Genomic DNA, 17,050 nt, shown 5'->3' on the forward strand with positions numbered 1-17,050 from the left:
TTTGCCACACTGTCATAATGATTATGTTCATTGCCTGTCCCACATTGATTTCTGCAGTTATTTCACAATATGTTGCTTGTCTGTTAGCACTGACAATGTAATGCAAACGCCGCTGCTCTCCGTCATTAAGTGAAGGCCACTGGCTACTGCATGGTCTGTGGTGAGATGTTGTTTTTGTTGTTGTTGTTGTTGTTGTTGTTGTTGCGGTCTTCAGTCCAGAGACTGGTTTGATGCAGCTCTCCATGCTACTCTATCCTGTGCAAGCTTTTTCATCTCCCAGTACCTACTGCAACCTACATCCTTCTGAATCTGTTTAGTGTACTCATCTCTTGGTCTCCCTCTACAATTTTTACCCTCCATGCTGCCCTCCAATACTAAATTGGTGATCCCTTGATGCCTCAAAACATGTCCTACCAACAGGTCCCTTCTTTTTGTCAAGTTGTGCCACAAACTCCTCTTCTCCCCAATTCTATTCAATACCTCCTCATTAGTTATGTGATCTACCCATCGAATCTTCAGCATTCTTCTGTAGCACCACATTTCGAAAGCTTCTATTCTCTTCTTGTCTAAACTATTTAACGTCCACGTTTCACTTCCATACATGGCTACACTCCATACAAATACTTTCAGAAATGACTTCCTGACACTTAAATCTATACTTGATGTTAACAAATTTCTCTTCTTCAGAAACACTTTCCTTGCCATTGCCAGTCTACATTTTATATCCCCTCTACTTCAACCATCATCAGTTATTTTTCCCCCCAAATAGCAAAACTCATTTACTACTTCAAGCGTCTCATTTCCTAATCTAATTCCCGCAGCATCACCCGACTTAATTTGACTACATTCCATTATCCTCGTTTTGCTTTTGTTGATGTTCATCTCATATCCTCCATTCAAGACACTGTCCATTCCTTTAAGCTGCTCTTCCAGGTACTTTGCTGTCTCTGACAGAATTAAAATGTCATCGGCGAACCTCAGTTTTATTTCTTCTCCATGGATTTTAATACCTACTCCGAATTTTTCTTTTGTTTCCTTTACTCTTGCTCAACATACAAATTGAATAACGTTGGGGATAGGCTACAACCCTATCTCACTGCCTTCTCAACACTGCTTCCCTTTCATGCCCCTCAGCTCTTATAACTGCCATGTGTTTCTGTACAAATTGTAAATAGCCATTCACTCCCTGTATTTTATCCCTGCCACCTTCAGAGTTTGAAAGAGAGTAATCCAGTCAACATTGTCAAAAGCTTTCTCTAAGTCTACAAATGCTAGAAAAGTAGGTTTGCCTTTCCTTAATCTATCTTCTAAGATAAGTCGTAGGGTCAGTATCGCCTCATGTGTTCCAACATTTCTACGGAATCCAAACTGATCTTCCCCAAGGTTGGCTTCTACCAGTTTTTCCATTCATCTGTAAAGAATTTGTGTTAGTATTTTGCTGCTGTGACTTATTAAACTGATAGTTTGGTAAACAAAAGTGCTGGCAGGTCGATAGACACACAAAAATACACAAACATACACACAAAATTCAAGCTTTCACAACAAACGGTTGCTTCATCAGGAAAGAGGGAAGGAGAGGGAAAGACAAAAGGATGTGGGTTTTAAGGGAGAGGGTAAGGAGTCACTCCAATCCCGGGAGCGGAAAGACTTACCTTGGGGGGGAGGGGAAAGGACAGGTACACACACACACACACACACACACACACACACACACACACACACACAAGAAGACATTTGTAAAGGCAAAGAGTTTGGGCAGAGATGTCAGTCGAGGCGGAAGTAAAGACATATTTTTCCCACGTGGAATGTTTCCCTCTATTATATTGATAGTTTGGTAATTTTCACATCTGTCAACACCTGCTTTCTTTGGGATTGGATTTATTATATTATTCTTGAAGTCTAGGGTATTTCGCCTCTCTCATACATCTTGCTCACTAGATGGCAGAATTTTGTTAGGCCTGGCTCTCCCAAGGCTGTCAGTAGTACTAATGAAATGTTGTCTACTCCCGTGGCCTTGTTTCGACTTAGGTCATTCAGTGCTCTGTCAAACTCTTCACGCAGTATTGTACCTCCTGTTTCATCTTCATCTACATTCTCTTCCATTTCCATAATATTGTCCTCAAATATTGCCCTTGTATAGACCCTCTATATGCTCCTTCCACCTTTCTGCCTTCCCTTCTTTACTTAGAACTGGGTTTCCATATGAGCTCTTGATATTCATGCAAGTGGTTCTCTTTTCTCCAAAAGGCTCTTTAATTTTCCTGTAGGCAGTATCTATCTTACCCCTAGTGATATTACTGATATGCGCCCCTACATCCTTACATTTGTCCTCTAGCCATCACTGCTTAGCCATTTTGCACTTCCTGTTGATCTCATTTTTGAGACATTTGTATTCCTTTTTGCCTGCTCCATTTACTGCATTTTTGTATTTTCTCCTTTCATCAATTAAATTCAGTATATCTTCTGTTACCCAAGGATTTCTACTAGCCCTCATCTATTTAATGTTCTTTCAGTTCATCCAGGTCCCATCTCCTCAAATTCCCATTCTTTTGCAGTTTCTTTAGTTTTAATCTATAATTCATAACCAATAGATTCTGGTCAGAGTCCACATCTGCCCCTGGAAATGTCGTACAATTTAAAACCTGGTTCCTGAATCTCTGTCTTACCAGTATATCATCCATCTGAGACCTTCGAGTATCTCCAGGCTTCTTCCATTTATTCAACCTTCTTTCATGATTCTTGAACCAAGTGTTAGCTATGATTAAGTTATGCTCTGTGCAGAATTCTACCACGCGGCTTCCTCTTTCATTCCTTATTCCCATTCCATATTCACCTACTACATTTCCTTCTCTTCCTTTTCCTACTATCGAGTTCCAGTCACCCATGGCTGTTAAATTTTCATCTCCCTTCACTATCTGAATAATTTCTTTTATCTCGTCATACATTTCATCAATCTCTTCGTCATCTGCAGAGCTAGTTGGCATATAAACTTGTACTACTGTGGTAGGTGTGGGCTTCGTATCTATTTTGGCTACAATAATGCGCTCACTATGCTGTTTGTAGTAGCTTACCCGCATTCCTATTTTTTTATTCATTATCAAGCCTACTCCCTCATTATCCCTATTTGATTTTGTATTTATAACCCTGTATTCACTTGACCAGAAGTCTTGTTCCTCCTGCCACTGAACTTCACTAATTCCCACTATATCTAACTTCAACCTATCCATTTCCCTTTTTAAATTTTCTAACCTTCCTGCCCGATTAAGGGATCTGACATTCCACGCTCGGATCCGTACGCCAGTTTTCTTTCTCCTGATAACAACGTCCTCCTGAGTAGTAGTTCTCCCCCCCCCCCCCCCCCCCCCTCCCCTCTCTGTATACTCTATAGACTGTGAATCTCAGAAGATTGGTTTCCCTAATGATTTCCAAAATGGAATGTCCTATTTGTCTAGCTCCATTTATCATTCCACAATCAGTCACTTAATTCCCATCGTGCAGTCATAATATGTTGGAAATCTTCTAACATGAATCAGCTGAGTACAAATGACAGCTTCACTAATGCACTGCCCTTTTATACCCTGCATATGCGATACTACTGCCATCTGTAAATGTGCATATCACCATCCCATGACTTCTGTAATTTCAGTGTGTTAAAGAATACAGATGTTAGCATAACTGAGTCATCATTTAACATAGTCATGTATGCAGAACACTAAAACAAATTATCTACAGAGGAATTGAAAGATTGGTAAAAGCTGGACTGTGGGAAGGTCAGTTTGAGCTCCAGAGTAATGAAGGAATATGGAAGGCAATTCTGACCAGATGACTACATTTATTGCATTTGTAGAGCCAGAAAAAGCTTTTGAAAATGTTGACTGCAATATAAACTTTCTATTTCTGAGATAATAGGGATGAAAGACTTGGAGGATATGGCTATGTAAAACTTAAAAAGAAACTGGACAGCAGTTATAAGAGTTGAACATGAAAGGGGAGCTGTAGTTGAGAAGACTCAATCAGGATTGAGCCTCTTCCTTGCATTATTCAGTCAGTAATGGACATCAAGGAGAAATTTTGAAAGGGAATTAAATTTCAGGGGAAGAAATAAAAACTTTGAGATTTGTGTATGACATTTTGATTCTGGCAATGATAGAAAAGGACTCGAAATGAGTAGTTTCCTGAAGTGGGTTACAGGAAGAACATCAAGAAAATGAAACAAGGGTAAGGGAGAGTAGTTGCATTAAATCAAGCAACACTCAGTGAGTCACTAAAAGTGATGGATGAGTTTTCTATGTGGTCAGGAAAGCAACTGATCATTATATAAGTAAAGAAGATATAAAAGTCAGATTGGCAATAGCAAGAAAAACTTTTCTGAACTAGAAATTTAACATTGAATGTAATTAAAATGTTAGGAAGTCTTTTCTGAAAGTATGTGTCAGGAGTGTAGCTTTGTGTGGAAGTCGTATGTAGATGCTGAACAATACAGAGAACAGAAGCTTTTGAAATATAGCGCTATAGAAGAATGAAGAAGACAATGTTTGTGAACCTGCTAACTAATGAAGAGAGCTGAATCAAAGATTTGTGACACATCATGACTAAACGGAGAATTTGATAGGTAGGACACATCCTTGGGCATCAAAGGATAGTTAATATGATAGTGGAGGAAACTGTGCGAGTTAAAATAATTGGAGACTATAGGCTACACTGAAGTAAACTATTTCAAATGGATGTAGGTTACAGCAACTTAACAAAGATAAAGAGACTTGGTAAAGGTAGACTAGCATGGAGAGCTGCATCAAACCAGTCTTTGGACTGAAGACCACAACAACAATATTAATGCCTTTGACTGTTGTTGGTGATTCACTCTTGATTAGTTTCAGTTGTTACCTCCCCACCACTCCCCAATTTCTATTTTTCCTTGTCCACTGTCTTATCTCACTTTAAAAGTAGTGCATTGTAGCTGTATTTTAGTTGTAGTTTTTGCTTTTATCAGTATCAACCAAAAGTCACTCCTACATTACAATAAATGTAGGAAAGCTATTGCTACACTTGAGTTTAATGTTGTATTTAGTAACCATCTGAAATACATAAAAAATGTACTACTTTATTTACGTATACAGAAATAGATTATGGAAGTCTTTGATATAGTTGTTTGTTTCATTGTGCTCAAGCAGTTTCTTTTAACAGTTATAGTGAAAGCAACAAATGGCCCTCGATATGTAGTGGGCTGCAGAAGACAGCTGGACAAAGCTCGCCTAAAGTCAGGTACGCGAGTAGCACTGGACATGACAACACTTACAATTATGCGTTACTTGCCAAGAGAAGTTGATCCATTAGTGTACAACATGTCACATGAAGATCCAGGAGAAGTTACATATTCTGCAATTGGTGGTCTCAGTGAGCAAATAAGAGAGCTAAGAGAGGTATGCCTGATAAATACTGATATATTAATCGTAAAGTAGAGGCAGATTTAGAATTAAAACATTATTGTAAATGAAACAATTACTAATAAACTTACAAGTTATATTTTTTCATGTATACCACATTGAAAGTTGACCGACAGTGCTTCAATTGTCTATTTGATGTAGCAATATTCTGAGTAGTGACTTATACATAATCTTCCCTTAGCCGTCAAATAACTTTACCTGATGACTGAATTCTAAAGAACATAATCGTTTCTCATTTCATATACATGAACAATATAATTGTGTGCATGTAGAGTGTTATAAAGATTTATTTTATGTCATTAAGTAGTTAATATCTATTTTTGTGGCACAATATACACTTGAGTTTTATACCGTCTTGGGGGATACAATTGCTAAACAATTTGCGTTGGAGCTCTCCTTTCCCACAAATCTCTGGATCTGATAGACGACAACTTTCAGAACTAAAGTGATACACTGAATTAAACACAAGCTTCTTTATTGTCTTAACATTTATATTATGAATGCATTTGTAAGGCACATGACAGGACCTTTCAGTATTGTTTGCCTATCTTCTTGTTGTGAATTTGATGATTAGAAATTGTCTCACTGCAGAAAATTGTAAAGCTGTTTCTGCTTTGACGTTGCACAAATGTAGAACAAACAGATAAAGAGGAGTGATTGTGAAACATGTAAATGACTAAAATTACTCACCAATGAAAAGGCAATTGGATCTGACAGATTACCTTAACAACTCTATTTGTAAATTACATGGGAGAAGTGACTTCTTTTTAGCAATAGTTTATTGTAAGTCTTGGAGCAGTGAAGCATTCCAATTGATTAAAGTGGAGGTCATTTCTGCTTACTAGAATAATACTCAGAAAGATTTGTATAAGTATAGGTCTCTGTATTGCTGACGTCAATGTGTTCTATAATTATGTAATATGAATTGTGATTCTATGTTGCAAGCTTTTTGCAGATAGAAAAACTCCTCTGCAGGAATCAAAATGGATTTAGCAGAAAGCATCTCCCTCTGTTTATCCGTGAGATTTAGAAGATTGTAGGTAATGGCATGCAGATTGATGGCTGTCAGCAGAAGAGGAAAACAAAATAGCCTCAGGGATAGGGAGAGGGAGATGGTGGGGTGGTGGGAGAGGGAGATAGGCCAGAAAGAGAATGAGGGTATGCTGGAAGGTCAGATAGCATGCTCTGGGCAAACCACCTCACTTAACCAAAAGTAATAGTTTCAGGAAGACTTTACCTAGTTTTTCAAGGGGCGTTAAGGTCTGTAGTTCATGCCAGGTCACACTTCACTGCACTCCATGGTTACACTGCTTATTATGCAGTGTCATTCCTCAGTTTACAAAACATTGCTTTTTTGTGCTTTTTTAATCAGGTAAATAACTTCAACTTGAAGTTCATTTCATTATGGGAGCCTTGATAATATAAGTGCCAGATACATGTTATAATAATCATAACTTTTCAGAAAGTGTTTAGGTACTGAAATGATTATATTACAAACTAGAGGTAAATACAAGGAATTCTTATATGTTGTTATAATACACACATGATAATTATTTCTCACTTTTATGACATTTGTGATCTGTTCATCTATATCTACATCTGCATGGATATTCTGCAAATCACACTTAAGTGCCTGGTAGATGGTCTATCAAACCATCTTTACAATAATTCTCTAATATACCACTCTCAAACAACACGCGGAAAAAACGAGAACCTATATCTTTCCGTGTGAGCTCTGATTTCCCTTATTGTATTTTGATGATCGTTTCTCCTAATGAAGTTCAGCGTCACTAAAATATTTTGGCATTCGGAGGAGAAAGTTGGTGATTGAAATTTTGTGAGAAGATTCTGCTGCAGTGAAAACCGCCTTTGTTATAATGGTGTCCATTCCAAACCCTGTATCATGGCCATTACACTATCTCCCCTATTTCGCGATAAGACAAAACATGCTGCTCTTTGTTGAACTTTCTCAATGTACTCCGTCAATCCTATCCAGTAAGGATCCCACACCGAGCAACACTACTCCAGAAGAAGATTGACAGATGTAGTGTAGGCATGAGTTATGACCTCTTTAGATTGTATTTGAAATTGTGTACTATGTACATTTGCATATGTGTTCTCATTGCAGGTAATTGAACTACCACTGTTAAATCCAGAGCTGTTCCAGAGAGTTGGCATCACCCCACCTAAAGGTTGTCTTCTTTATGGACCTCCAGGCACAGGAAAAACTCTTCTTGCACGTGCAGTAGCAAGTCAGTTAGATGCCAATTTTTTGAAGGTAGGTCATTTCACTAACCTGGGGCAGCAATGTTGAAAATACTGGAATGGAATATATTCAGTGGAATGAGTGTAAGGGAACTCCTCATTCTAGAGAGAAAGCAATTTGTATTAGTGTAAATAAATACCGAGATGATTATTTTTAATGGTTGTGTTGTTTTTGTCTAATTATCATCAAATTTACTGGGTGCTGTAGCTAATTAAGGCATTTTCAGTAAAGTGCTAATAGTTCTGCAAAGGAAATCAGCATTTCTGTCACCTTCAGAAATGTAGCAAAGTAAGATAGTGGAAGGGAAAGGGAGTGACTTAGAGAGAGAATGGACAGCAACTATGAATTACCTCCTGTGTCAGGGTCAAAATAAATCAAAATGCAATAAATAATTTCAAAGCACACTATCCAAGTATATGGAATGTAGTACATATCTGTACCATTGGAGGTTGATGAGAGAAAAATTTTATTGAACTCTGATGGTATTTAAGGAGTATGAAGTGGGATAACTGACACCAGCCAGTCGTAAATGTACTGTTTCAGAAAAGAATGAATAATAATATTCATTCACATTATCTGTGTGCCTTTCACTACACTTAGATACAGAATGTCACAAAATAGTTATTAGCTGGGAGGTTGTCTTGAACACAGTAGTGCTCTATTTGCTGCTGTTTTATAGGTTTTGGGTGGGAATTGGCAAAATGTTGGGAGTATTAATCTGGTATGAAATTAGGTGAGTGAAGCAGTTGTTGTCATAATGACATAGAATGTGAATAATTCACTACTTGGTATTAAGGGGTCTGATTTGTTTGCATAAAAAGGAAACACATAAGTTCTCAGTATCTAATTTGACTGCTAATAACACTTACTGCTTAAATTAATTGGCATATTTTTTGTTTCTAGGTTGTCTCTAGTGCTATTGTGGATAAATATATTGGAGAAAGTGCTCGTCTGATTAGAGAAATGTTTAATTATGCTCGTGATCATCAGCCATGTATCATCTTTATGGATGAAATTGATGCTATTGGTAACTATCTGATGTTTGTGAAATACTAGAGGATATAGCTATCAAAATATTTAAATAATTAACCTATCGTAGACAACTGAAACAGCTGTACATAAAAATAAAATAATTTTGAATATAAAAATTTTGGGTAAATAGTAACATATTTCATTCAGGTGGTAGAAGGTTCTCAGAAGGAACATCAGCAGATAGAGAAATCCAAAGAACTTTGATGGAGCTTCTTAACCAGATGGATGGCTTTGATTCCCTGGGTCAGGTATGTTTATGTTAAAGTAACTGCATCCTTTACAGTTAATAAGACTCTTAAGCATTAAGATAAGCTAAAAAGTAATTTTACTCTTTAAATACATCTGTCATATTAGTGGGGTATGGATAATTGTAGAAAGTACACTAGGTGACTGATAGTTGAAGTATGTTATTAGAATGTATACTATGTTAATTTTGGTGACTGAAGCTCAATGGCTGTTATTAGAAGATCCAAATGTTGCTTTATCTTTGTAGATGATACACTGAGGAATAAAGAAAATAGAAGGATACAAGAATAAAACATAGTTCTAGTCTTTGGATGAAAAGGCTGTCAGTGAAATATTTGAACTTAAACAGATAGTTCCTAGGGAAATGGGTTGTAATTAAATTTTGACAAGATTTGGTACAAACAGTGCAGTAGTTCTCTACAAGCTATAAAATTAGTATATTCATACAGTGAGGTGAAAGATGTAGATAGTGTTAAGTTATTTGGACTACAGATAGATCACAATCATAACTGGAAAACCCACATGCTAGAATTTGTGAAGTGTCTAAGCTCAGCTACAATTTCAGCATTTGCAGTTAATGCTATAGCTGATGTAAAATGAAGAAACTAGTGTAGTTAGCACATTTCATTGACCAATGAGTTTTGGAATCGTTTTTTGGGAAACTCAACTTATAGGACTAATAAAGGGTCTTTCATTAATCCTTTAACTGCCGTGGTTGAGTTAATTGCTCATGCACTGCCACTCCACATGTGCTGAGGACTTGTTTAAAACTGACCCCCTAGGTTTTCGCGAAGCCCTGTTGACATGTTTACGCATCCTATTATGCCGACCTCTCACTGCTACAGATAAGTTATTTCTGTATCTCGGTGAATAAAAACATTTTGAGTATTTTATGAAACATCACATGTGCCTCCTTGCATGCTATCATTTGCAAAAATCCCTGGTTGATATCCTGAACAGTTTATGAAATATGATGACAGTTAAGACAATGATTCGTGATGCACTGGGATGGAAATGGGCGCCTTGCATGTGTCCGTTCATCAGGTATAAAAATCAGCAACTCAAGACTGAAGTGAGATATCATTCTGCTCTAAATTTCAAGTAAATTTTGAATATATTACCTACATTTCATAAACTGCAATGTATGAGCTAAAATCTGTTATGCGCAAAGTTTACGTTATTACCTCTGCAAACTCTAAAGTTTCATTCAGTGTTTCACTTAATATGATGCAGCACAGCAATATATCATATAACAAAAAGAAATTCAATCCTTTATTAAGGGAAAGTGTTAGATTGTAAGATGTGCAAAAATCTAATTTTTTTCGCCTAATTGTTTTCTTAAAATCAGAAGATAAGTATCTCATAGTGGCCACATTATCAGCATTTTGCGAGCAGTACAGCCATAACAAAGTTGCACTTGGCGCAGAATGCAGAGAGCATGTCTGTAGCAGTGAAAGGATTAAGAATGATACTCCGCTGCAGAGTGAAAATCTCATTCAAGAATGATACTTTTTAAAATTTGAAAAAGCAATAAACCACACAATGCATAAAAGTGAATGGTACTTTATTTGAAGCATAGACATTGCAGTTGTTATGTTGTGAACAAAATGTCATTTGGAAATGTCCACCATAGCTTTGAACATGACACATGCAATGTCTCCAATTGTTAGTCACTCTGTCCAACACTAGTGGTTTTAGCCTGTCGAATGTCCGCCTCGAAATGTTCCAAAGTTCATGGCTTGTCGGGGTAGACCTGGACTTTGATGCTACCCCAAAGAAGAAAAAAAATCCATGGATGTTAAATTACCTGACCGGGCAGTCAATGCACAGATCCATGCTTGAGATGATCCGGTTGCCAAACTTTTCTCTCAGCAAATTGAGCATAACATCAGCTGTGTGGCATGCTGTGCCATGCTGCTGGAACCACATGTTTTCAATACCTGCGGTCTCAGTATCTGGCCACAGAAACTCATATAACATGGATCTTTAGCTGTTGCCATTGACAGTAATGGTTTTTCTCTCATTATCTCGTAAGAAATAATGTCTGGTGATGCCCCTGCATCATAAACTGTGCCACATGGTGAGTTTTTCTGAATACAGTAGTACTTCATGGACCACTTGTGGGTTGTTCTCTCTCTCTCTCTCTCTCTCTCTCTCTCTCTCTCTCTCTCTCTCTCTCTCTCATAACAACAATTTTTGTCACTGAGACAGCAACTAAGACAAAAATGTGCCTCATTTGAGATGATTTTTCCATTGAAATCTGTATCAGCTTCCACTGCTGTATGTCCCAGTCATCGAACGTGCGACACAATCTGTGATCGTTTGGTTTCAACTTTTGAGTCGATACAACTTTATACAGATGCAGGCCTAAATCCTTTTGTAAGATTCAACAAGTTGTCTCAGATAGCCACAACTCTGAGATCATCTTGAAACTGATACTTTTGGCTTTGTCTCAATACTGGTTGCTATTACTGTGTGCTTTACTTTGTGGCTTGATGGCTTTGGTCATGTAGAGTGAAATCCCATTCAAAATTGTCCTCTGTGTGGCACATCGCTGAATAGAGGAATGGGGTTTGTGACCCAATTCTCTGCTGACAAACAACGAGTACCCACAACTTAGCTGCCACTTTGGCATAGTTTTCTAATGAGTTATAAAAATTCAGAAAAAGTAAGTTACTGCATGAAGAAACTGCAAATTTTACTCAGTAATTTCACACCTGCAAGCACACAAAAAATACCTTAACTGGTAATTACAATTTTAAAAAGCATCACTCTTAATGAAAGACCCTTTATTTTCAGAACACAGAAGCATGTTGTAAGAAACACACAAACGTCCATACTTGGCAAACCAGTGTGACAAGCCTGGTAGTTGGTACTTACCATTAACTACATACAGTGAAACCCCACTTTTGAACTTTTCAAGGGACGTCAAAAAATGGTGTAAAATGCGCGAAACTGTAAAATGTGGGAAATAACATTTTAAGCTGTAAAAGTTATGTATAGGATACCCCCTTGCATTTTCAAACTTTGTGGATGATATACAGGGGATGGAACTTAAATAGTGGCAACTATTTATTCACAACCGATACAAGAGAGTTACATGTTTGCACCTGTTACTGTCCTTCAAAGTAGTCACCAGCGTTGTGTAGAACCCATTGCCAGGCGAAGTATACCGTTAGCAGAGACTATTATGTTGATGGTGCAAATGGAGCTGTCTAAAGTTATGGTGATTCTCATGTACGACTGTGATGTTATCCTAACACATTATGTTCGGGGACTGATGACCTCAGATGTTAAGTCCTATAGTGCTTAGAACCATTTTGAGCATTACGGCCCTTCACAGCAAACCGTCAATGCACGGTATTACTGTTCGTTTTTGGAGCATCACCTGCAACCAGCTTTGCGAAAGAAGCGGCGACACACTCTGTGCAACCCACCCATCATTTTACAGGACAGTGCGCGGGGGCATACAGTGCAAGCTGTGGCTGCTCTGATCGGTCGATGGGACTGGGAAGTACTGTACCATCCACCGTACTCCCCGGATTTAAGTCCTTGTGACTTTGATTTGATTCCGAAGATGAAGGAACCACTTCGTGGCATTCGCTTCAGAACTCTTCCAGAGATTCGACATGCAGTAGACCACTCCATTCACACCATCAACAGAACAGGCTCTGCTAATGGTATACTATGCCTTCCACATTGCTGGCAATGGGTTCTACACAATGCTGGTGACTACTTTGAAGGACAGTAACAGGAGTAAACATGTAACTCTTTTGTATTGGTTGTGAATAAATAGTTGCCACTATTTAAGTTGCAACCCTCGTATGTACATAACAGGCATCAAAAGACTTGTCAGGGGCTTGTTTATCATGTAATAAAGGTTTATTACCCAATAAAAACCTCTGATATAACTGGAACTGATAAGTGTCTGGGAAGGAGGAATGTTTGACTCAATTTCATACATCATAATCAATGTTTTTGAAAGTCTGCAGCTGTCATCATTATTTAAGTAATGAAATACTGTACTAGATATGTTTTTTTTCATGCTTTGCACGGCGCATTTCAAGAATTTTTTTCACATTGTCAAGTGCAAATATGTAGATACATATCTTGTGTTGTTTGCATTTTTGTTCTCTCTCTCTCTCTCTCTCTCTCTCTCTACTGTAATAGTCTTTTTGAGGTTGCCAGGTACTGTGCCACTTTAGTTATGCAGAAAACCACACACACACACACACACACACACACACACACATACACACACACACACACACACACACACACACACACACACACACAAATTATCACTCACATTGTTTGTTTGTGTAACATCGCAAAAAAATACATACGTAAATACTGCTCTTGATAAATTCAGCATGAAAAAAAATATATAACCGGCACTGAGTTTATACTAAAAATGTTTGGGTGACGCAAAAATGAATGACAGTGTCAACTAGTGCTACAAGTGGCCAAATCCCAAAACACGCTAAATATGTTTTGACAAAGGTGTCACGATCACAACAATCGTGAAAGTGCGTTTGCACAGTATAGGCAATTTGGATGTGGCTGTGATTGGTCATAATTAGTGTTTGTATCGATACGCACTTGAAACCCATGAAATATGTGCCAAAACTCCTCAAAATATGCAGTTAAAATATGCTCTTACTGCCAGTATATGCCTTTAAATATGCAGCTAAAATTCTTTAAGTATGCATTTCTCTTAGATAAATTCTTTAAAATATGCATCTTAAGTGGGAAAATTAATGAATAACCATCAAATATTTTCAATAATGGCTATAATTCAATGAATAAAATGAAGTACAACATAGGTACTTGCATGATAAGTTTGGTAAATTCTAAAAATTAGTTTGTTTGGACTACCAACATTTTTTTCCCATATTCTCTACATGAAAATTTTGCTGTGGTCAGATAACATTTTCAGTCTCTCACCAATCTGACCTGGCCAACTCTTGCTCTGTGTCCTGAGTCCTTCGACGAGAGCCACTGCCTTAGTATCTTCCATGTTAAGTGTCTCAAGTTTCTCAGTTAGGTCTGGAAGGCCACCCAATTGCACTCAGATGGAAGACAGGCTGTGTAACACTTTGGAATTCTTCAGGGCATCCTTGGCTTTTCGTATGGCTAAATTTTCGATATCTTCAAAGCCCTTTAGGGCCTGGAACAAGAAAGTAGTAATCTAGTGAATGTCAGTTTCAAGCTGAAAACTGCTGTACAGAGAAATAAGCTTAATACTGGAATTATATGTTGTGTTTGTTTTCTTTGCTTATTCAATTTATCCAGAAATACATATGCACCCATACCTCTTCAACTTTTCTGTGGTTGTCTGCAAAATAGTTTGCAGCTGAAATCCATGTTCCCCACCTCGTCAAGACTGGCTCCGGTAGCAGAGGACAGTCAGGGAGAGCAGTCTTGTAAGCTCTCACTCTACTTGGTGCCTTGATGAAAACCTTCTTTGCTGAAGATATAAGGCTGTTGACCTCTGCCAATGTGGTTCTGACCTCTTCAGCAACTCGATGGATGCCAATGACCCAGACACGTGAGGTGAATAATTTTAGGGTAAAACACACGGAGACACTCTGCGGCCTTCAGCATATATGCAGCACTGTCCATCACAATGGCCAAAACCTTGTTCTCCCCACATTTCTGATCTTCCTTCCTCCATAGCACACTTGGAAGAAAATCAAAGGATTTTACAATTTTTTTATTATTTTTTTATTGGCTCAGTACATAATGTGAAAAACTAATTATTGTCTCGGTATATGATGTGAAAAACTGTGCTCTTATATTACCTACATTTACTTTAAACTATTCAATATTGGCGAAACTTACACAATGCTTCCTGCATTGTGCATGCAGTCCTGGCGTGTATCGTTTGTTCCACGTCTTTGCACAGTACGAGGTGTCCTCATCCAGCCTCGTAAGCAGAGAGTTTTCCAACTATGGCGTGCACCATATACAGACAGCAAGAATCAGTGATTTCGTCAGTGAATAGCCAGACTGGGGAATGGCCAATGTCTTCCTAATATTCTCCAATGTTTGTAATATAGAAACTAAATTAAAAAATACATGTAAACATGTGGACACTACACAGGAGACATACACATGCAAACAAACTATATCCATTTTAGCTCCTACCTATATTTTGACTGTCTTCTTATGTATATACATTGACCAAAATAATAGTCATTTAATTTGCACAAAAAGTTATATTCTTTAAAAATAAATTTAGTTTCTTTTTTTGCAGTGAACGTTCAGAGACACTCTCTTCTTCTCAAGTCCTTTCTTCATGTGTCTTTTCCTTTCTTGAAAAACTTCACATACTTTAAGTTTAGTTTTTTTTTTTAATTCAAGTAACAATGTTCATTGTACAAAAACAAACGTTTAAACAAAATTTAAATTTATTTTTGGTTTTTTAAATTAATGACTATTATTTTGGCCCATGTATAAACCAAATTATATCCATTGATTTTCACATACCTATATTCATAGAAATTACCAAAAACTCTTTTCATACAATGGGGCCACATAGTTCTTCTGAGCGTTGACTTGTGAGGAATATCTTTTCCTGTGCATTTTTCAAGAAAGCCCTTAATCCTTCATTCTCCAACTTAGTCAAGGAGATGTTTGCCTTTATTAAAACCTGACAAAGATCTTCATTGAACTCATTTTTGTCGTCTATATGCTTCAAAAATGAGATGATCAGTGGTTGCTGTGAAGTTTTAACAACGTCTTGGTTACGTTGTTCTGGTGCTGAGACGTCTTTTTATGCTGATCCAGTTGAAATTTTTTTTCATCCCTGACCTAAAACGTTGGAGAAGGGAATAAATATCAATAAGTACATAAATTGTACAAAAATGTAAGAGAACAGTGTGTACCGGCGAGATGGTCACTCAAAAAAGTGAATTAAGACTACAAATTGGAACTTCTATCCTCTCACAACATTTAACATTTTTTTTATTTGCAATGATGCTGAAGGTAATTCCTAAACGTTTTATCTTTTCTTTTCTATTGTACATAGAAAACATGCACGCAAATTTACGAATGAATTTAATAATTGTTTAATTTCTTGGAAAAATTATCGAAAAAGAAAAAAAATTAAACTTACCTCTTTTTCACATAGCTATATTATTTTTCCATCCATTGTAAAAGCACAATTGCTCCCGATCCATTTCCGTAAATTATTGGTTGTTGGCCGGGGCGTATTCGTAATTTGAAGAAGGTAGCAAAGTGTCAATGTGAATAGCACGGAAACATACGCAAGAATGATTCATATTTCAAAATGCCAACAATAACGAGTAGGGCAACACAAATACTGGAGCACGTGTCTACTCTGATAATCCATCTTGCAACATTGAACCATCACAAGTCCTTAGCATCCTTATCAGAGAGACTACCTAAGTGGAAAAACAAGACTGTGTCCCTCCATAAGCTATCCACGTTTACCTGAAAGGCTTTTATTCTGATGGATCATCCTGTATTATCTCATTTTGGAAATTTATTGGTCTAATATTCTGGGAGGTTCTTGGGTTGCCAGGGAACTAAATTAACCTCAATATGACCTCTAAATATCAAAAATAGGCACCTTTATGGACGTTTCCTCTAAATATGACAATAGTATGCTCAAACGCTAAAAATACGCAAATATATGCAATTTGAATTTAATATATCATAATTCGTGAAGACACAACACCAGGTACCATAAGAAAATGATATGCAAAATCCGAACTCTAGTCATAATATCTTTATTCAAACAAACCTAGTTACTCCCATCAGCCACCACGCTAAGTAGAGCTTGGCAGCTGCGGCAGATATGGTACAAATTGTTCAAACGTTTACACATTTACTGGTTCAAATCCCTGGTGTCAAGAAACTTAACCACGTAATATTTGTAAACACTACTGGATGGCCAACATCATGCCAGAGTAATTTTTTTTCTGCACAAACAGTTTTTTGTAACGCGTAAATCGCAGGAAAATTATAAATATGTTGACGCAAAATCGGGTGCAAATTAATATTTTGGACATAGGAAATTTGACGGGAATGAAAA

The 17,050-nt window shown here is 37.3% G+C and overlaps 1 protein-coding gene and 1 long non-coding RNA gene across 2 annotated transcripts in view; one reads left to right on the forward strand and one right to left on the reverse strand.

The window, feature by feature from the left end:
* The window catches only part of LOC126484496 (26S proteasome regulatory subunit 10B), a 67,772-nt gene that overhangs the window by 41,025 nt on the left and 9,697 nt on the right, over positions 1-17,050 (forward strand). Inside the window, exons 4-7 of the mRNA XM_050108034.1 lie at positions 5,185-5,420; positions 7,573-7,722; positions 8,614-8,737; positions 8,890-8,990. Of these exons, the coding sequence (XP_049963991.1) occupies positions 5,185-5,420; positions 7,573-7,722; positions 8,614-8,737; positions 8,890-8,990 (611 nt within the window). The remainder of the gene's footprint in view (positions 1-5,184; positions 5,421-7,572; positions 7,723-8,613; positions 8,738-8,889; positions 8,991-17,050) is intronic.
* On the reverse strand, positions 13,786-15,017 carry LOC126484498 (uncharacterized). Its single transcript, XR_007587864.1, has 3 exons — positions 14,833-15,017; positions 14,304-14,671; positions 13,786-14,158 (listed from the first exon to the last, which is right to left on the reverse strand). It is a non-coding gene; the product is annotated as an uncharacterized LOC126484498 (long non-coding RNA).

The sequence above is a fragment of the Schistocerca serialis genome, chromosome 6, assembly GCF_023864345.2.
Source record: "Schistocerca serialis cubense isolate TAMUIC-IGC-003099 chromosome 6, iqSchSeri2.2, whole genome shotgun sequence".
Classification (NCBI taxonomy): Eukaryota; Metazoa; Arthropoda; class Insecta; order Orthoptera; family Acrididae; genus Schistocerca; species Schistocerca serialis.